Source organism: Eucyclogobius newberryi, unplaced genomic scaffold, assembly GCF_026437365.1.
Source record: "Eucyclogobius newberryi isolate DKJ021-1_F unplaced genomic scaffold, fEucNew1.0.hap1 SCAF_21, whole genome shotgun sequence".
Taxonomy (NCBI): domain Eukaryota; kingdom Metazoa; phylum Chordata; class Actinopteri; order Gobiiformes; family Gobiidae; genus Eucyclogobius; species Eucyclogobius newberryi.
The window spans coordinates 1459246-1481429 of NW_027315846.1; the positions used below are offsets into that span (position 1 = coordinate 1459246).

The 22184-nt window shown below is 44.0% G+C and overlaps 1 protein-coding gene across 1 annotated transcript; it reads right to left on the reverse strand.

Moving 5' to 3' along the window:
- Nucleotides 1-332: 332 nt before the first annotated feature.
- Nucleotides 333-21995, reverse strand: tnfaip2b (tumor necrosis factor, alpha-induced protein 2b). Its single transcript, XM_072457077.1, has 11 exons — nt 21692-21995; nt 19440-20091; nt 16450-16546; nt 10926-11048; nt 8999-9093; nt 8159-8251; nt 7405-7531; nt 5208-5324; nt 4341-4493; nt 2542-2663; nt 333-1296 (listed from the first exon to the last, which is right to left on the reverse strand). The coding sequence occupies exons 1-11, from the start codon at nt 21942-21944 to the stop codon at nt 1143-1145; spliced, it is 1986 nt and encodes a 661-aa protein (XP_072313178.1). The 5' UTR covers nt 21945-21995; the 3' UTR covers nt 333-1142.
- Between the last annotated feature and the right edge of the window lie 189 nt (nt 21996-22184).

Here is a 22184-nt window from a genome sequence, read left to right on the forward strand (position 1 = left end):
TTCCCGAGAACACGTGCAAGTACAAGTACAAGTACAAGTATAAGTGTGGCTGCCAAAACTGTACTTAAACACGAGTACGCAAGAAAAATACTCAGCAAGGCACAAGTTACTTCAATTCAATAAGGTTTAAGTGTGATTTTAGACCAATCTATTGCATAAAACTTGATCAATTTAACGTTTTAAGCTGAATAAAGTTGTTTTAAAACACAATCTGACCATTCTTAAAGTACCTTTACACATAAAATCTACTTTGTATCTGTATTTACTTTGATTTTAGCTACACAATCACACAAGAGAGAAGAACGAGTCATTTTACATGTTTTTTCCTCTTTATTTTAGTGGTAAAAGTATTTACATATATTACACTTTCTTCTTCTTTCATGAGTAAAATAAGCATTTACAAACGGGAGTGTCACAGAGCTCCTGAAACTGCTGCGCTATTTGACCGGGTCAGGGTCAGGGTCAGGGTCAGGGTCAGGGTCAGGGTCAGGGTCAGGGTCAGGGTCAGGGTCAGGGTTAGGGTCAGGGTCAGGGTCAGGGTCAGGGTCAGGGTTAGGGTTAGGGTCAGGGTCAGGGTCAGGGTCAGGGTCAGGGTCAGGGTCAGGGTCAGGGTCAGGGTTAGGGTTAGGGTTAGGGTCAGGGTCAGGGTCAGGGTCAGGGTCAGGGTCAGGGTCAGGGTCAGGGTCAGGGTCAGGGTCAGGGTTAGGGTCAGGGTTAGGGTCAGGGTCAGGGTCAGGGTTAGGGTCAGGGTCAGGGTCAGGGTTAGGGTCAGGGTCAGGGTTAGGGTCAGGGTCAGGGTCAGGGTCAGGGTTAGCCATGAGGCTATTTGACCGCGCCGCGGCTCTGTAGCCCCGGCCTTTACAAACAGCAGCGCGAGAAGGTGACGTTAGCTTATGTACATGTGACCGCGACATGTGACCAGAACATGTGACCAGAACATGTGACCAGAACATGTGACCAGAACATGTGACCACAACATGTGACCACAACATGTGACCACAACATGTGACCAGAACATGTGACCAGAACATGTGACCACAACATGTGACCACAACATGTGACCACAACATGTGACCACAACATGTGACGGCTATAAGACCAGCTTAAGTTTAAATATTACAGTGTGACTGAAAGAGGAGGAGCTAAACGGGGACGAGTGAGAAGAACACAACAGAAGAAGAAGAAGAAGAAGAAGATGTTTCGTTGAGCGCGTCTCGAAGAGTCTCTTTCACGATGTGTCTGTTCGATCTGGTGAAGTTGGACTTGAGTTTGAGGATCAAAGAAACGTGTTTCTCACTGTGAAAGCAAAGCAGAAAGTCCTGGTTTAGTCCTGGTTTAGTCCTGGTTTAGTCCTGGTTTAGTCCTGGTTTAGTCCAAACACATGTGCGAGAACCATTTGGGATGGAACAGGAAGTGGCTGGTTGTATTTCCTGTTCAAACGTGATAAAGTCCAGACACTAAAACAGATCGAGGTTCAACATAAAGTCTGGATGTCTCCAGATACTTGTAAGTACCTGATGTCTCCAGAGACTTGAAAGTACCTGATGTCTCCAGAGACTTGTAAGTACCTGATGTCTCCAGATACTTGAAAGTACCTGATGTCTCCAGATACTTGTAAGTACCTGATGTCTCCAGAGACTTGAAAGTACCTGATGTCTCCAGATACTTGTAAGTACCTGATGTCTCCAGATACTTGAAAGTACCTGATGTCTCCAGATACTTGTAAGTACCTGATGTCTCCAGATACTTGAAAGTACCTGATGTCTCCAGAGACTTGAAAGTACCTGATGTCTCCAGAGACTTGTAAGTACCTGATGTCTCCAGAGACTTGAAAGTACCTGATGTCTCCAGAGACTTGTAAGTACCTGATGTCTCCATAGACTTGTAAGTACCTGATGTCTCCAGAGACTTGTAAGTACCTGATGTCTCCAGAGACTTGTAAGTACCTGATGTTTCCACAATACTTGTAAGTACCTGATGTCTCCAGAGACTTGTAAGTACCTGATGTCTCCAGAGACTTGTAAGTACCTGATGTCTCCAGATACTTGTAAGTACCTAATGTCTCCAGATACTTGTATGTACCTGATGTCTCCAGATACTTGTAAGTACCTGATGTCTCCAGAGACTTGTAAGTACCTGATGTCTCCAGATACTTGTAAGTACCTGATGTCTCCAGATACTTGTAAGTACCGGTTGTCTCCAGATACTTGTAAGTACCTGATGTCTCCAGAGACTTGTGGGTACCTGATGTCTCCAGATACTTGTATGTACCTGATGTCTCCAGATAGTCGAAAGTACCTGATGTCTCCAGAGACTTGTAAGTACCTGATGTCTCCAGATACTTGTAAGTACCTGATGTCTCCAGATACTTGTAAGTACCTGATGTCTCCAGATACTTGTAAGTACCTGATGTCTCCAGATACTTGTAAGTACCTGATGTCTCCAGAGACTTGTAAGTACCTGATGTCTCCAGAGACTTGTAAGTACCTGTTGTCTCCAGATAGTCCTAAGTACCTGATGTCTCCAGATACTTGTAAGTACCTGAAATCCGGGTAGGCGTTTCCCATGGAGGCCACGTGCATCTGAATAGCTGCAAGGTCCTGAAGTTTGAGTAATTCTGCAACTCCGATCAGAACATCCTTCAACCACTCCTCCTGAGAACCCTGCAGAACATGCAAACGTTTAGTCCTGGTTTAGTCCGGGTTTAGTCCTGGTTTAGTCCTGGTTTAGTCCTGGTTTAGTCCTGGTTTAGTCCTGGTTTAGACCTGGTTTGGACCTGGTTTAGTCCTGGTTTAGACCTGGTTTAGACCTGGTTTAGACCTGGTTTAGTCCTGGTTTAGACCTGGTTTAGACCTGGTTTAGACCTGGTTTGTCCTGGTTTAGTCCTGGTTTAGTCCTGGTTTAGACCTGGTTTAGTCCTTATTTAGTCCTGGTTTAGTCCTTATTAATACCTGGTTTAGACCTGGTTTAGTCCTTATTTCATCCTGGTTTAGGCCTGGTTTAGTCCCGGTTTAGTCCTGGTTTAGACCTGGTTTAGACCTGGTTTAGACCCGGTTTAGACCCGGTTTAGACCTGGTTTAGACCTGGTTTAGACCTGGTTTAGTCCTTATTTAGTCCTGGTTTAGTCCTTATTAATACCTGGTTTAGACCTGGTTTAGTCCTTATTTCATCCTGGTTTAGGCCTGGTTTAGTCCCGGTTTAGTCCTGGTTTAGACCTGGTTTAGACCTGGTTTAGACCCGGTTTAGACCCGGTTTAGACCTGGTTTAGACCTGGTTTAGACCTGGTTTGTCCTGGTTTAGTCCTGGTTTAGCCCTGGTTTAGTCCTGGTTTGTCCTGGTTTAGTCCTGGTTTAGCCCTGGTTTAGTCCTGCTTTAGACCTGCTTTAGACCTGGTTTAGACCTGGTTTAGCCCTGGTTTAGTCCTGGTTTAGACCTGGTTTAGTCCTGCTTTAGACCTGGTTTAGACCTGGTTTAGTCCTGCTTTAGACCTGGTTTAGACCTGGTTTAGACCTGGTTTAGACCTGCCTTAGACCTGCTTTAGACCTGGATTAGACTTCTTTAGACCTGGTTTAGACCTGCTTTAGACCTGCTTTAGACCTGCTTTAGACTTCTTTAGACCTGCTTTAGACCTGGTTTAGTCCTGCTTTAGACCTGGTTTAGACCTGCTTTAGACCTGGTTTAGACCTGGTTTAGACCTGCTTTAGACCTGGTTTAGACCTGGTTTAGACCTGGTTTAGACCTGCTTTAGACCTGGTTTAGACCTGGTTTAGACCTGCTTTAGACCTGGTTTAGACCTGGTTTAGACCTGGTTTAGACCTGGTTTATACCTGCTTTAGACCTGGTTTAGACCTGGTTTAGACCTGGTTTAGACCTGCTTTAGACCTGCTTTAGACCTGGTTTAGACCTGGTTTAGACCTGCTTTAGACCTGCTTTAGACCTGGTTTAGACCTGGTTTATACCTGCTTTAGACCTGGTTTAGACCTGGTTTAGACCTGGTTTAGACCTGCTTTAGACCTGCTTTAGACCTGCTTTAGACCTGGTTTAGACCTGGTTTAGACCTGGTTTAGACCTGGTTTAGACCTGCTTTAGACCTGGTTTAGACCTGGTTTAGACCTGCTTTAGACCTGGTTTAGACCTGCTTTAGACCTGGTTTAGACCTGGTTTAGACCTGCTTTAGACCTGCTTTAGACCTGCTTTAGACCTGGTTTACAGTCTTGGAGAAGTGGGACACTAGATGGCGCTGTTTTCTTGCAAACTCAGGCGGGAGAAGGACATGTAAACGAGCCGACGCGTAACACACACGTGCCATAAGCGGAGGAGCGATGAGGAGAGACATTCACCATTGGGCAGAGGAGCAGGTGCAGCTGCTCCGCGTCTCGCTCCATCGCGGCGTGAGCTTCATGTTGTTTCTTTGAGTCTTTGAGTTTGTCTCCTCGAATCAGACTCTTCACGTACTCGACAGACACGTCCACGTGAAGCCGGCCCAGCAGCGCCTGAGCACAAACAAAGAGATCAACAAACAAACAAAGAGATCAACAAACAAACAAAGAGATCAACAAACAAACAAAGAGATCAACAAACAAACAAAGAGATCAACAAACAAACAAACAGACCAACAAACCAACAGATCAACAAACAAACAAACAGATCAACAAACAAACAAACAGATCAACAAACAAACAAACAGATCAACAAACAAACAGATCAACAAACAAACAAACAGATCAACAAACAAACAAACAGACCAACAAACCAACAGATCAACAAACAAACAAACAGATCAACAAACAAACAAACAGATCAACAAACAAACAGATCAAAAAACAAACAGATCAACAAACAAACAAACAGATCAACAAACAAACAGATCAACAAACAAACAAACAAACAAACAGATCAACAAACAAACAAACAAAGAGATCAACAAACAGACGGATCAACAAACAAACAAACAGATCAACAAACAAACAGACACACAAACAAACAAATAAACAAACAGACAGACAAACAAACAAATAAACAGAGAAACAAACAGACAAACAAACAAATAAACAGACAAACAAACAGACAAACAAACAAACACAAATATAAACAAACACAAATAAACAGAGAAACAAACAGACAAACAAACAAACAAACAGAGACACAAACACCAGACATGCTCACACTGTGATAAACATTATAATCAGTTCAATTGTTGCTTTCACCTGGCGACTCGTCTGATTCAGGTCCTGAAGAGCCAAACTTTTTGAATCAATAGTTTCCAGAATCTTCTCAAACTGAACTCCTTTCAGCCAATCACGGCTCAGCTTCTTAAACAAAGGCTGAAACCACACGTGCAATTAAAACCAGGACTAAACCAGGACTAAAGCAGGACTAAACCAGGACTAAAGCAGGACTAAACCAGGACTAAAGCAGGTCTAAACCAGGACTAAAGCAGGACTAAACCAGGACTAAACCAGGACTAAACCAGGTTTAAACCAGGACTAAAGCAGGACTAAAGCAGGTCTAAACCAGGACTAAAGCAGGACTAAACCAGGACTAAAGCAGGTCTAAACCAGGACTAAAGCAGGACTAAAGCAGGTCTAAACCAGGACTAAAGCAGGACTAAAGCAGGACTAAAGCAGGACTAAATCAGGTCTAAACCAGGTCTAAACCAGGACTAAAGCAGGACTAAAGCAGGACTAAACCAGGACTAAAGCAGGACTAACCCAGGACTAAACCAGGACTAAAGCAGGTCTAAACCAGGACTAAACCAGGACTAAACCAGGACTAAATCAGGTCTAAACCAGGTCTAAATCAGGACTAAACCAGGACTAAAGCAGGACTAAAGCAGGTCTAAACCAGGACTAAAGCAGGACTAAAGCAGGACTAAACCAGGACTAAACCAGGACTAAACCAGGACTAAAGCAGGACTAAACCAGGACTAAACCAGGACTAAAGCAGGACTAAACCAGGACTAAACCAGGACTAAAGCAGGACTAAAGCAGGACTAAACCAGGACTAAACCAGGACTAAAGCAGGACTAAAGCAGCACTAAATCAGGTCTAAACCAGGTCTAAACCAGGACTAAACCAGGACTAAAGCAGGACTAAAGCAGGACTAAACCAGGACTAAACCTGGACTAAAGCAGGACTAAAGCAGGACTAAACCAGGACTAAACCAGGTCCAAACCAGGACTAAACCAGGACTAAACCAGGACTAAACCAGGACTAAACCAGGACTAAACCATGTCTAAACCAGGACTAAAGCAGGACTAAACCAGGACTAAAGCAGGACTAAATCAGGACTAAAGCAGGACTAAACCAGGACTAAAGCAGGACTAAACCAGAACTAAAGCAGGACTAAAGCAGGTCTAAAGCAGGTCTAAAGCAGGACTAAAGCAGGACTAAAGCAGGACTAAATCAGGTCTAAACCAGGACTAAAGCAGGTCTAAACCAGGTCTAAACCAGGACTAAAGCAGGACTAAACCAGGACTAAACCAGGACTAAACCAGGACTAAATCAGGTCTAAACCAGGACTAAACCAGGACTAAAACAGGACTAAAACAGGACTAAACTAGGACTAAACCAGGACTAAACCAGGACTAAACCAGGACTAAAGCAGGACTAAACCAGGACTAAACCAGGACTAAACCAGGACTAAACCAGGACTAAAGCAGGACTAAACCAGGACTAAACCAGGACTAAAGCAGGACTAAACCAGGACTAAACCAGGATTAAAGCAGGACTAAACCAGGACTAAACCAGGACTAAAGCAGGACTAAAGCAGGACTAAAGCAGGACTAAATTAGGACTAAAGCAGGACTAAAGCTGGACTAAATTAGGACTAAAGCAGGACTAAAGCTGGACTAAAGCAGGACTAAACCAGGACTAAATTAGGACTAAAGCAGGACTAAAGCAGGACTAAACCAGGACTAAATTAGGACTAAAGCAGGACTAAAGCAGGACTAAATTAGGACTAAAGCAGGACTAAAGCAGGACTAAATTAGGACTAAAGCAGGACTAAAGCAGGACTAAATTAGGACTAAAGCAGGACTAAAGCAGGACTAAATTAGGACTAAAGCAGGACTAAAGCAGGACTAAATTAGGACTAAAGCAGGACTAAAGCAGGACTAAATTAGGACTAAAGCAGGACTAAAGCAGGACTAAAGCAGGACTAAATTAGGACTAAAGCAGGACTAAAGCAGGACTAAAGCAGGACTAAAGCAGGACTAAATTAGGACTAAAGCAGGACTAAAGCAGGACTAAATTAGGACTAAAGCAGGACTAAAGCAGGACTAAATTAGGACTAAAGCAGGACTAAAGCAGGACTAAAGCAGGACTAAAGCAGGACTAAAGCAGGACTAAATTAGGACTAAAGCAGGACTAAAGCAGGACTAAAGCAGGCTTGTTTGGTCCTGACCTTGAGCTCGTCCTGGACTGGACGGAGGAGGAAACTCTGACTCGACTGTTGCATTTCTTTGAGGAGAATCAAACATCCAGTTCTGACTTCGTCTGGAAACAAATGACTTTTCGGTTCCAAGACGTTTCTGTAAAACACAATTTATTTACAATGTTTAATGTTTAACCACTTGAACCTTCTGATCACGCTACAAAAAACCTTTCTACTTGAGTTACAACGACTTGATTAAGCTAATTGTAATTTCAGTCATTTTAATGAAATAAGATTGGCCAATTTATAAAGATGATTTACATTTTAAAGGTTTATTCATAACTTTAATGTATCTCGAGGCAACATGACTGAAACATGTGTTTTACAAAAATCACACTTATTGCCCTTGTATTTTTAACACGTCAAAATATAAATAATGGGCAACAAGTGACATTTATACCCCACAAGTGACATAATCAAATTAACACAATCGACACAAATCCATGGGAAACATTTGAAAAATAAAGAAATAAAAGAAACATTTGAAAAAAAGAAAAATAAAAGAAACATTTGGGGAAAAAAGAAACGTTTGAAAAAAAAAAGAAGAAAAAAGGGAAAAAATAAAGAAAAAAAATAGACATAAATTAGAAAAATGAATGTGCAGTGAAACATTATAAATCCAATGTTACATCTGCTTTAACACTGGCAAAAGTAATACAAATATCTAGAGAGTGAATAAGAAGTATTTAAAGACATAAACACTGGTGATGTGAGTGAAACGTACATGAACTGATGGACGCAGTGGAGATTGGCTTTCACGGTCGGAACGCTGTTGGACTTGTTGCTCCGGACGACTTCCTCCAGAAAAGATTTATAACTGCAAGAAAAACATCATTCACTTCACAATATGTCCCACACTGCTGCTTCAATATGAAGTGACATTTATACTCCACAAACGACACAATAACAGTTGCATGATCCTTATTTTATGACATCATAACGTCTAAGAAAAAATGTCATGTTTTCATTTTTAAACAAGGCATTTTTATGTGTAAAATCTGCCAAAATTGCACAAAATTTGGGACATTTAAATCATTTTTTTTATTTCTTGGTTCATTGTGTTGGCATATTAGAAAATAAATATTTACAGAGGGGAGTTTGGATTTCTTATTTAGTTTTTGAGTCAACTACATTTGACTAAAATTTTTCCCAACGTTTCAAATTCCACCTAATTCTTTTGACTTCTATAATACAATAAATCAGACTCTGAATTAAATATTAACAAATATCAGAGCAGGCTGGACAAGTGTGGCTACACGTCGAGATAGAAAAGCGAACATTAATAAAGAGTTTTGCCTGTCAAGTCTTGCAAAAGGAGAAAATTGCTGGGTTTAAAAACATTCGTCAGGCCAAAAGTATGAGTAAAGACAGAGTGCAGAGTTCTGTTGTAATAGAGCGCGTTCACGGGTCTAGTTAAGTATTTCTGAATTTACCTTTTGGATATTTCATAGTAAAGTACAAACTAAAGACATGATCACAGCGGAGAATCTGAAAAGCAACCCTTGTGACAAACGAAAGTGACGAACACGGGCACTAGGTGGCGCTAGAGCTTCTGTTTTCTCACCTCCGCAGTAGTTCCTGTAAGAGGCCGGTCAGACTCTGGGCTTTGGTCCGGTCGGCCAGAACTGTCTGCGCCGACGTCACCGCGCCGTTCACCATCTGAAGAGAATTATGACGTTTGTGTCAATTCTGTGTCTTCAAAACAGGTTGAAATGGTTGAAAATTGCCTGAAAATGTGTTTGTGGAAGCTGTAAATTCTCAAAGATTTGTAGAATTTCTATTAAAGAGGCCGTTATCCTCCGATATTTAGTGTGTTTGGAGTGTTTCCCTGGTGATTCTGCAGATGGTGTCGTGTTTGGGTAAAAGCAGCACAGGTAGAATGGACTTTCTCACTGATTTAATTTGATTTAATTTATTTAATTAATTAAATTAAATTAAATTGTATTTAATTTAATTTTGTTTTATTTTATTTATTTATCTGATGTATTCATTTTATTTATTTTATTTATTTATCTGATTTATCTGATTCATCTGATCTATTTGTATTTACTTATTTTTAAAATAAAAAAATCATGGAAAAACTTTTTCATATGGAAACATTTAATATTTCGGAGATTTGCACAATTAGAATATCGAGCGACTAAAACTAATCAAAATTAATTTAAAAAAAGAGGCAGAAACGTCCTAATCTGCCAAACAAGAGAATAAAGTGATATTTCTGCACTTTTTCCCAGAGAGTTTTGCACTTTCTTTTCACTTTCTTGCTTTGTCCCTCTCGTTTGTGGCGTAGGAGCCGCTTCCTGTTTCTAACGAGCTCCGGGTCCCACACAAAAGAAGCTCGTTAATATTCACCTCTTTCACCAGCGCAAACCACACGGCGCTTTGGTGTTTCAGAGTGTCATAAATAAATGTGTTTTCCTGTTGATAATCATAAATAAATGTGTTTTCCTCTTGATAATCATAAATAAATGTCTTTTCCTCTTGATCATCATAAATAAATGTGTTTTCCTCTCAATAATCATAAATAAATGTGTTTTCCTCTTGATAATCATAAATAAATGTGTTTTCCTCTTGATAATCATAAATAAATGTCTTTTCCTCTTGATAATCATAAATAAATGTCTTTTCCTCTTGATAATCATAAATAAATGTGTTTTCCTCTTGATAATCATAAATAAATGTGTGTTTTCCTCTTGATAATCATAAATAAATGTCTTTTCCTCTTGATAATCATAAATAAATGTCTTTTCCTCTTGATAATCATAAATAAATGTCTTTTCCTCTTGATAATCATAAATAAATGTCTTTTCCTCTTGATAATCATAAATAAATGTGTGTTTTCCTCTTGATAATCATAAATAAATGTGTATTTTGTTCTTGATAATCATAAATAAATGTCTTTTCCTCTTGATAATCATAAATAAATGTCTTTTCCTCTTGATAATCATAAATAAATGTGTGTTTTCCTCTTGATAATCATAAATAAATGTGTATTTTGTTCTTGATAATCATAAATAAATGTCTTTTCCTCTTGATAATCATAAATAAATGTGTTTTCCTCTTGATAATCATAAATAAATGTCTTTTCCTCTTGATAATCATAAATAAATGTGTTTTCCTCTCGATAATCATAAATAAATGTGTGTTTTGTTCTTGATAATCATAAATAAATGTGTTTTCCTCTTGATAATCATAAATAAATGTGTTTTCCTCTCGATAATCATGAATAAATGTGTGTTTTCCTCTTGATAATCATGAATAAATGTGTGTTTTCCTCTTGATAATCATAAATAAATGTGTTTCCCTCTCAATAATCATAAATAAATGTGTGTTTTCCTCTTAATAATCATAAATAAATGTGTTTTCCTCTTGATAATCATAAATAAATGTGTTTTCCTCTCGATAATCATAAATAAATGTGTGTTTTGTTCTTGATAATCATAAATAAATGTGTTTTCCTCTTGATAATCATAATTAAATGTGTTTTGTACCTGGATGATGTCGAAGGCCGTGTCGCTGATGAAGCATCCGTCTTCTGTTTTGGGCAGCTCTCCGTTGATCCACATCTGCTTCGCTTCTTTCAACACTTCACCGATGTACGTCAGCATGTCGCCCTGGAAACCACAAACGCCCGTTACACGACAAGACGAGTAAACCACGAGTAAATCACGAGTAAATCACGAGTAAATCAAGTAAACCACGAGTAAATCACGAGTAAATCACGAGTAAATCACGAGTAAATCACGAGTAAATCAAGTAAACCACGAGTAAATCACGAGTAAATCACGAGTAAATCACGAGTAAACCACGAGTAAATCACGAGTAAATCACGAGTAAACCACGAGTAAATCACGAGTAAATCACGAGTAAACCACGAGTAAATCACGAGTAAATCACGAGTAAACCACGAGTAAATCACGAGTAAATCAAGAGTAAACCACGAGTAAATCACGAGTAAATCACGAGTAAATCACGAGTAAATCAAGTAAATCACGAGTAAACCAGGAGTAAATCACGAGTAAATCACGAGTAAATCACGAGTAAATCAAGTAAATCACGAGTAAACCAGGAGTAAATCGAGTAAATCACGAGTAAATCACGAGTAAATCGCGAGTAAATCACGAGTAAATCGAGTAAATCACGAGTAAACCAGGAGTAAATCAAGTAAATCACGAGTAAATCACGAGTAAATCGAGTAAATCACGAGTAAATCACGAGTAAATCACGAGTAAACCACGAGTAAATCACGAGTAAATCACGAGTAAACCACGAGTAAATCACGAGTAAATCAAGAGTAAACCACGAGTAAATCACGAGTAAATCAAGTAAATCACGAGTAAACCAGGAGTAAATCACGAGTAAACCAGGAGTAAATCAAGTAAATCACGAGTAAACCACGAGTAAATCACGAGTAAATCGAGTAAATCACGAGTAAACCACGAGTAAATCACGAGTAAATCGAGTAAATCACGAGTAAACCAGGAGTAAATCACGAGTAAATCACGAGTAAATCGAGTAAATCACGAGTAAACCAGGAGTAAATCACGAGTAAATCACGAGTAAATCAAGTAAATCACGAGTAAACCAGGAGTAAATCACGAGTAAACCAGGAGTAAATCAAGTAAATCACGAGTAAACCACGAGTAAATCACGAGTAAATCGAGTAAATCACGAGTAAACCAGGAGTAAATCGAGTAAATCACGAGTAGATCACGAGTAAATCGCGAGTAAATCACGAGTAAATCAAGTAAATCACGAGTAAACCAGGAGTAAATCACGAGTAAATCACGAGTAAATCAAGTAAATCACGAGTAAATCGAGTAAATCACGAGTAAATTACGAGTAAATCACGAGTAAACCACGAGTAAATCACGAGTAAATCACGAGTAAACCACGAGTAAATCACGAGTAAATCAAGAGTAAACCAGGAGTAAATCACGAGTAAATCAAGAGTAAACCACGAGTAAATCACGAGTAAATCACGAGTAAATCACGAGTAAATCAAGTAAATCACGAGTAATCCAGGAGTAAATCAAGTAAATCACGAGTAAACCACGAGTAAATCGCGAGTAAATCACGAGTAAATCACGAGTAAATCGAGTAAATCACTAGTAAACCAGGAGTAAATCGAGTAAATCACGAGTAAATCACGAGTAAATCACGAGTAAACCACGAGTAAATCAAGTAAATCACGAGTAAATCACGAGTAAATCACGAGTAAATCACAAGTAAATCACGAGTAAATCACGAGTAAATCTCGAGTAAATCACGAGTAAACCAGGAGTAAATCGAGTAAATCACGAGTAAATCACGAGTAAATCACGAGTAAATCGAGTGAATCTTGAGTAAACCACGAGTAAATCACGAGTAAACCACGAGTACGACCGAAGAAAACATGTGCAAGAGTTTCAAAAGTAGGAAAAATGGCACAACACAAATCTTTACTCTGGATCAGGAAGCAACGAGATCAAGCTTTTAATCGACTGCGTAAATGTGTTTTTTCTTGATAATCATATTTTTTTTTTTCTTCTTGATGATCGTGAATAAATGTGTGTTTTTCTCGATAATCAAAATTCGATATTCCATTTGACTTGAAAACGCTGTGTCACGGACGCAAAACTCCAACAATGGATGATGGATGGAGACCAATGGAGTGTCGTCATGGCAACCGCAGAACATAAACACTGGACTGAGACTTCTGAGACAGACGCTCTGATATATATATATATATATATATATATATATATATATACATATATATATAAATGATCCCGGGAGCTATGTTGTCGAGGGCTTCATGCCCCTGGTAGGGTCTCCCAAGGCAAACAGGTCCAAGGTGACGGGTCAGACAAAGATCGGTTCAGAAGCCCTCTATGATGACAACAATAACAAGGCAATTTACGTCGCCCGGATCGGCGTCACCGGGGCCCCATCCTGGAGCCAGGCCTGGGATGGGTGCTCCATGGCGAGCGCCTGGTGGCCGGGTCTTACCCCACGGGGCCCGGCCGGGCACAGCCCGAAAGAGCGACGTGGGGCCGCCCTCCCGTGGGCCCAACACCCGCAGTAGGATCCATAAGGGGCCGGTGCAGAGAGATCTGGGCGGCAGTCGACGGCAGGGGCCTCGGCGACCAGATCTCCAGACACAGAGACTAACTCTGGGGACATGGAATGTCACCTCGCTGGGGGGGAAAGAGCCTGAGCTTGTGCGGGAGGTTGAGCGATACCGACTAGATATAGTCGGCTTCACCTCCACGCACAGTTCGGGCTCTGGAACCCATCTCCTCGAGAGGGGCTGGACGCTCCACTTCTCTGGTGTTGCCCGCGGGGAGAGGCGGCGGGCTGGTGTGGGCTTGCTTATAGCCCCTCAGCTCAGCCGCCACGTGTTGGAGTTTACCCCGGTGAACGAGAGGGTCGCGTCCCTCCGCCTTCGGGTGGGGGACAGGTCTCTCACTGTTGTGGCGGCCTACGGGCCGAACAGCAGTGCAGAGTACCCGGCCTTCTTGGAGTCCTTGGGAGGGGTACTGGACAGTGCACCGACCGGGGACTCCGTTGTTCTACTGGGGGACTTCAACGCCCACGTGGGCAATGACAGTGACACCTGGAGAGGGGTGATCGGGAAGAGCGGCTTCCCCGATCTGAACCCGAGCGGTGTTCAGTTATTGGACTTCTGTGCTAGCCACGGATTGTCCATAACGAACACCATGTTCAAGCACAAGGGTGTCCATCAGTGCACAGGGCACCAGGACACCCTAGGCCGGAGGTCAATTATCGACTTTGTTGTCGTGTCATCTGACCTCCGGCCGCGTGTCTTGGACACTCGGGTGAAGAGAGGGGCAGAGTTGTCAACCGATCACCACCTGGTGGTGAGTTGGATCCGCTGGCGGAGGAGGAAGCCGGACAGACTTGGCAGACCCAAGCGCATTGTGAGGGTCTGTTGGGAACGTCTAGTGGAGCCCTCTGTCAGTAGGGTATTCAACTCGTACCTCCGGGAGAGCTTCTCCCATGGGGAGGCTGGGGACATTGAGTCCGAGTGGACCATGTTCTCCGCCTCCATTGTTGATGCGGCTGCTCGGAGCTGTGGTCGCAAGGTCTCCGGTGCCTGTCGTGGCGGCAACCCCCGAACCCGGTGGTGGACACCGGAAGTAAGGGATGCCGTCAAACTGAAGAAGGAGGCCTATCAGGCCACTCTGGCTTGTAGGTCTCCGGAGGTCATCGACGGGTATCGGCAGGCCAAGCGAGCCGCGGCTCGTGCTGTCGCAGAGGCAAAAACCCGGGCCTGGGAGGAGTTCGGGGAGGCCATGGAGGAGGACTATCGGTCGGCACCAAAGAAATTCTGGCAAACCGTCCGGCGCCTCAGGAGGGGGAAGCAGTGTCTCACCAACACCGTTTACGGTGCGGGTGGAGGCCTGCTGACCTCGACTGGGGATGTCGTCGGACGGTGGAAGGAATACTTTGAGGATCTCCATAATCCCTCAGTCACGTCTTCCGAAGAGGAAGTAGAGACCGGGGACTCGGAGGCTGGCTCATCCATCACCCAAGCTGAAGTCACTGAGGTTGTTCGCAAACTCCTCGGTGGCAGGGCTCCGGGGGTGGATGAGATCCGCCCTGAGTACCTAAAGTATCTGGATGTTGTAGGACTGTCTTGGTTGACACGACCGATAGTCGAACCTGGGATTCAGGAGGAGCAGAGTGGTTTTCGTCCCGGTCGTGGAACACTGGACCAGCTCTATACCCTCCATCGGGTGCTCGAGGGTTCATGGGAGTTTGCCCAACCGGTCTACATGTGCTTTGTGGATCTGGAGAAGGCTTTCGACCGTGTCCCCGGGGTGTCCTTTGGGGGGTGCTCCGGGAGTACGGGGTCCGGGGCCCTTTGCTCAGGGCTGTCCGGTCCCTGTATGACCGGAGCAGGAGCTGTGTTCGCATTGCCGGCAGTAAGTCAGACCTGTTCCCAGTGCATGTTGGACTCTGCCAGGGCTGCCCTTTGTCACCGGTTCTGTTCATAATTTTTATGGACAGAATTTCTAGGCGCAGTCGGGGGTCGGAGGGTGTCCGGTTTGGGGACCACAGGATCTCATCTCTGCTGTTTGCAGACGATGTTGTCCTGATGGCTCCATCAAACCCGGACCTGCAACATGCACTGGGACGGTTTGCAGCCGAGTGTGAAGCGGCTGGGATGAGAATCAGCACCTCCAAATCCGAGGCCATGGTTCTCGACCGGAAAAAGGTGGCTTGCCCTCTCCAGGTGGGTGGGGTGTCCTTGCCCCAAGTGGAGGAGTTCAAGTATCTCGGGGTCTTGTTCACGAGTGAGGGAAGGATGGAGCGTGAGCTCGACAGGCGGATCGGTGCAGCGGCTGCAGTGATGCGGTCGCTGCATCGGACCGTTGTGGTAAAGAGGGAGCTGAGCCGAAAGGCAAAGCTCTCGATTTACCGGTCGGTCTACGTTCTGACCTCACCTATGGTCATGAGCTTTGGGTAATGACCGAAAGAACAAGATCGCGGATACAAGCGGTCGAAATGAGTTTCCTCCGCCGTGTGGCTGGGCGCTCCCTTAGAGATAAGGTGAGGAGCTTGGCCACACGGGGGGAGCTCGGAGTAGAGCCGCTGCTCCTCCACGTCGAGAGGAGCCAGCTGAGGTGGCTCTGGCATCTGTTCCGGATGCCTCCTGGGCGCCTCCCTCGGGAGGTGTTTCAGGCATGTCCCACCGGGAAGAGGCCCCGGGGAAGACCCAGGACACGCTGGAGAGACTATGTCTCTCGGCTGGCCTGGGAACGCATCGGGATCCCCCCGGAGGAGTTAGAGGAAGTGTCTGGGGAGAGGAAGTCTGGGAGTCCCTGCTCAGACTGCTGCCCCCGCGACCCGGCCCCGGATAAAGCGGCAGAAGATGGATGGATAAAAAAAAAAAATATATATATATATATATATATATATATATATATATATATATAGATATATAGATATATATATATATATATATATATATATATATATATATATATATATATAAAACTGCAGTACCTGTTGCTTGGCCAGGTACTGCTCTTCCAGAGGCTGCAGCAGAGACGGAGGCAGGAGCTTCTCCAGAGCAGACGAGTCCATGTGTTTTTCAAGAATCCTGAGGAACAGAAACGACATTCACTGAGGATAGTACTACAAATACTCTCACTAGTACTACAAATACTCTCACTAGTACTACAAACACACTGAGGATAGTACTACAAATACTCTCACTAGTACTACAAATACTCTCACTAGTACTACAAATACTCTCACTAGTACTACAAACACACTGAGGATAGTACTACAAATACTCTCACTAGTACTACAAATACTCTCACTAGTACTACAAACACACTGAGGATAGTACTACAAATACTCTCACTAGTACTACAAATACTCTCACTAGTACTACAAATACTCTCACTAGTACTACAAACACACTGAGGATAGTACTACAAATACTCTCACTAGTACTACAAATACTCTCACTAGTACTACAAACACACTGAGGATAGTACTACAAATACTCTCACTAGTACTACAAATACTCTCACTAGTACTACAAACACACTGAGGATAGTACTACAAATACTCTCACTAGTACTACAAATACTCTCACTAGTACTACAAATACTCTCACTAGTACTACAAACACACTGAGGATAGTACTACAAATACTCTCACTAGTACTACAAATACTCTCACTAGTACTACAAACACACTGAGGATAGTACTACAAATACTCTCACTAGTACTACAAATACTCTCACTAGTACTACAAATACTCTCACTAGTACTACAAACACACTGAGGATAGTACTACAAATACTCTCACTAGTACTACAAATACTCTCACTAGTACTACAAACACACTGAGGATAGTACTACAAATACTCTCACTAGTACTACAAATACTCTCACTAGTACTACAAACACACTGAGGATAGTACTACAAATACTCTCACTAGTACTACAAATACTCTCACTAGTACTACAAATACTCTCACTAGTACTACAAACACACTGAGGATAGTACTACAAATACTCTCACTAGTACTACAAATACTCTCACTAGTACTACAAATACTCTCACTAGTACTACAAACACACTGAGGATAGTACTACAAATACTCTCACTAGTACTACAAACACACTCACTAGTACTACAAACACACTGAGGATAGTACTACAAATACTCTCACTAGTACTACAAATACTCTGACTAGTACTACAAACACACTGAGGATAGTACTACAAATACTCTCACTGAGGATAGTACTACAAATACTCTCACTAGTACTACAAATACTCTCACTGAGGCACACTGAGGATAGTACTACAAATACTCTCACTAGTACTACAAATACTCTCACTAGTACTACAAATACTCTCACTAGTACTACAAACACACTGAGGATAGTACTACAAATACTCTCACTAGTACTACAAATACTCTCACTAGTACTACAAACACACTGAGGATAGTACTACAAATACTCTCACTGAGGATAGTACTACAAATACTCTCACTAGTACTACAAATACTCTCACTAGTACTACAAACACACTGAGGATAGTACTACAAATACTCTCACTAGTACTACAAATACTCTCACTAGTACTACAAACACACTGAGGATAGTACTACAAATACTCTCACTAGTACTACAAACACACTGAGGATAGTACTACAAACACACTGAGGATAGTACTACAAACACACTCACTGAGGATAGTACTACAAATACTCTCACTAGTACTACAAATACTCTCACTAGTACTACAAACATACTGAGGATAGTACTACAAATACTCTCACTAGTACTACAAATACTTTCACTAGTACTATAAATACTCTCACTAGTACTACAAACACACTGAGGATAGTACTACAAACACACTGAGGATAGTACTACAAAGACACTCACTGAGGATAGTACTACAAACACACTCACTGAGGATAGTACTACAAACAAACTCACTGAGGATAGTACTACAAACACACTCACTGAGGATAGTACTACAAACACACTTAGGATAGTACTACAAATACTCTCACTAGTACTACAAATACTCTCACTAGTACTACAAACATACTGAGGATAGTACTACAAATACTCTCACTAGTACTACAAATACTCTCACTAGTACTACAAATACTCTCACTAGTATTACAAACACACTGAGGATAGTACTACAAATACTCTCACTAGTACTACAAATACTCTTACTAGTACTACAAACACACTGAGGATAGTACTACAAATACTCTCACTAGTACTACAAATACTCTTACTAGTACTACAAACATACTGAGGATAGTACTACAAATACTCTCACTAGTACTACAAATACTCTCACTAGTACTACAAATACTCTCACTAGTATTACAAACACACTGAGGATAGTACTACAAATACTCTCACTAGTACTACAAACACACTGAGGATAGTACTACAAATACTCTCTCACTGAGGATAGTACTACAAACACACTGAGGATAGTACTACAAACACACTCACTGAGGATAGTACTACAAACACACTCACTGAGGATGGTACTACAAACACACTCACTGAGGATAGTACTACAAACACACTCACTGAGGATAGTACTACAAACACACTCACTGAGGACAGTACTACAAACACACTCACTGAGGATAGTACTACAAACACACTCACTGAGGATAGTACTACAAACACACTCACTGAGGATAGTACTACAAACACACTCACTGAGGATAGTACTACAAACACACTCACTGAGGACAGTACTACAAACACACTCACTGAGGACAGTACTACAAACACACTCACTGAGGATAGTACTACAAACACACTCACTGAGGACAGTACTACAAACACACTCACTGAGGATAGTACTACAAACACACTCACTGAGGACAGTACTACAAACACACTCACTGAGGATAGTACTACAAACACACTCACTGAGGACAGTACTACAAACACACTCACTGAGGACAGTACTACAAACACACTCACTGAGGGTAGTACTCGTTGACCCATCGCAGAATGACCATACAGTCTTTATCGTCCAGCCCGAACTCGGCGATCTTCCTCAGCCGCGCCGCCAGAACGCGATGGAACTGCAGCACGTAGAAGTGGCAGATGTTCAGGCGGTCGGGGTAGCACGGCCGCACCCGCTCCGCAACCATCTCCAGGTCCAGCTTCGCCTGCCGACCCATGCTCAAGATGTCGCTCTGGATCGACGACCCCTGGATGGCGTCGGGGTACGAGCACGGGGCGCTCGGGCTGTCCATCCTCTCCTCGACCAGCGTCCTCAGCTCGCCGTCGTGCCGCTCCCGCAGTTTGCTCGGGCGCCATTGGGGCCTTCCGGCCGGTCCCCGCTGCGCCCAGAAGTCGTCCCGCTCGTCCTCTTTGCACATCGCGTCGACGGCGGACGCCAAGGCCCTCGCGCCGACCTCGCTGGGGTCCAGCGAGAGGCGGACGGCTTTCAGGACGGCCTCCTGCAGGTCCTGGTGGTCGCTGTGGAGCTCGTCGGCGGCGTGGTCCCAGTCGCCGAGTCGGTCGGATTCGCTCGTGTGCAGGAAGAGTCGGTTCTCGCAGTCGATGAGGAGCTGGCTCGCCTCGGAGAAGAGCTGCCTCGCCAGAAGGTCCTCAAACGTGAGGAGTTCTGAAAGGAAAAAGAGAGGGACTGTTGTCATGACGATACAAGGACTAAAACAGGACCGAGCCAGGTCTGTGTCTCGGCGAAACCTGGATTGACCAAACCGGCATAAAATCAGACCAAAACAGGACTGAACAAGGACTTTGTCAGGACTAAACCGGGACTGAACAATGGGTAAATCAAGACTAAACCAGGGCTGAACATGAAGAACTGAATCAGACCAAAATCAGGACCACGTCAGGACTAAACCAGGTCTAAGCCGGGACCAGACCAGGGATAAAAAAGGACGACGTCAGGACTAACGATGCGTTCACACCTCGTCCAAATCGGGACTGAATCTGGAACTAAACCCGGAAGCAGATCAGGACTGAACCAGAGCTAGAACAGGACCAAACCAGGTCTATGTCAGGACTAAACTGGGCTCAAACCTGGAACAGACCAAGACAAGTGTGAACGCGCCCTACACCAGGACTACAGCAGGACTACAGCAGGACTACAGCAGGACTACAGCGGGACTACAGCGGGACTACAGCGGGACTACAGCGGGACTACAGCAGGACTACAGCAGGACTACAGCGGGACTACAGCGGGACTACAGCGGGACTACAGCGGGACTACAGCAGGACTACAGCGGGACTACAGCAGGACTACAGCAGGACTACAGCGGGACTACAGCGGGACTACAGCGGGACTACAGCGGGACTACAGCGGGACTACAGCGGGACTACAGCAGGACTACAGCGGGACTACAGCAGGACTACAGCAGGACTACAGCGGGACTACAGCGGGACTACAGCGGGACTACAGCGGGACTACAGCAGGACCACAGCAGGACCACAGCGGGACTACAGCGGGACTACAGCGGGACTACAGCGGGACTACAGCAGGACTACAGCAGGACCACAGCAGGACTACAGCGGGACTACAGCAGGACTACAGCAGGACCACAGCAGGACTACAGCGGGACTACAGCAGGACTACAGCAGGACCACAGCAGGACTACAGCGGGACTACAGCAGGACTACAGCAGGACCACAGCAGGACTACAGCGGGACTACAGCGGGACTACAGCGGGACTACAGCAGGACTACAGCAGGACCACAGCGGGACTACAGCAGGACTACAGCAGGACCACAGCAGGACTACAGCAGGACTACAGCGGGACTACAGCGGGACTACAGCGGGACTACAGCAGGACTACAGCGGGACTACAGCGGGACTACAGCGGGACTACAGCAGGACTACAGCAGGACTACAGCGGGACTAAAAAAGACCTGGACTGTACCTAACCCGGAAAAATTAGGGCTAAACCATAAACTAAACAAGGACAAATAAACCAGGTTTGAAACAGGACTAAACCAGGGCTAACTTAGGGCTAAACTGAGTCTAAAATAGGACTACACCAATGCCACAGACTTTCTAAACAAGTTAAGCCAAAAGAGGAAAGAAAATGCAGAACTCCAACGAGCCGTAGAGGAGCCTCGTGCCACCTAAAGGCGCCCGCGGGCCACAGTTTGGGAACCACGGGACAAAGCAACGCGATTGTCAAACCCAGGATTAAACCCTGGACCTTCTTGTTCCTCGATGACACCACAAATGTTCTCACCCTCAGGCTCTTCCGCCACGGTCGCAGAGGGGCCGGTGTCTGTCGCAGAGGGGCCGGTGTCTGTCGCAGAGGGGCCGGTGTCTGTCGCAGAGGGGCCGGTGTCTGTCGCAGAGGGGCCGGTGTCTGTCGCAGAGGGGCCGGTGTCTGTCGCAGAGGGGCCGGTGTTTCCCCAGAGCAACCTCTTGATTTGACCTCTGATCCCGCCGCCCTGCGCGGAGCCGGTCGAGTCTGCGGAGCCGGAGCGAAACCTCATCTTTGAACAAGGACAGAACAGCAGGGGGCAGCAGACTAGAGACGCAGAAGATACATTTTAATGCATTTGTCTCTTGTTTTGAAGCATAAAACGCTTTCTCCGGTGCAGAGGCAGTTTAAAGCTTATTCTTACTGAACATGAAATAAACCAGGACTAAACCAGGTCTAAACCAGGACTAAACCAGGTCTAAACCAGGTCTAAACCAGGACTAAACCAGGTCTAAACCAGGTCTAAACCAGG

What these genes read in the sequence shown, in the direction of transcription:
- tnfaip2b (XM_072457077.1), bottom strand. Translation starts at nt 21,944, where the DNA reads ATGAGGTTTCGCTCCGGCTCCGCAGACTCGACCGGCTCCGCGCAGGGC. An exon ending in TTACAGGAACTACTGCGGAG is followed by an intron (nt 8,252 to 8,998) that starts GTGAGAAAACAG and finishes TTTTTCTTGCAG; the next exon opens with TTATAAATCTTTTCTGGAGG. An exon ending in CAGTCCAGGACGAGCTCAAG is followed by an intron (nt 5,325 to 7,404) that starts GTCAGGACCAAA and finishes GTGTGGTTTCAG; the next exon opens with CCTTTGTTTAAGAAGCTGAG.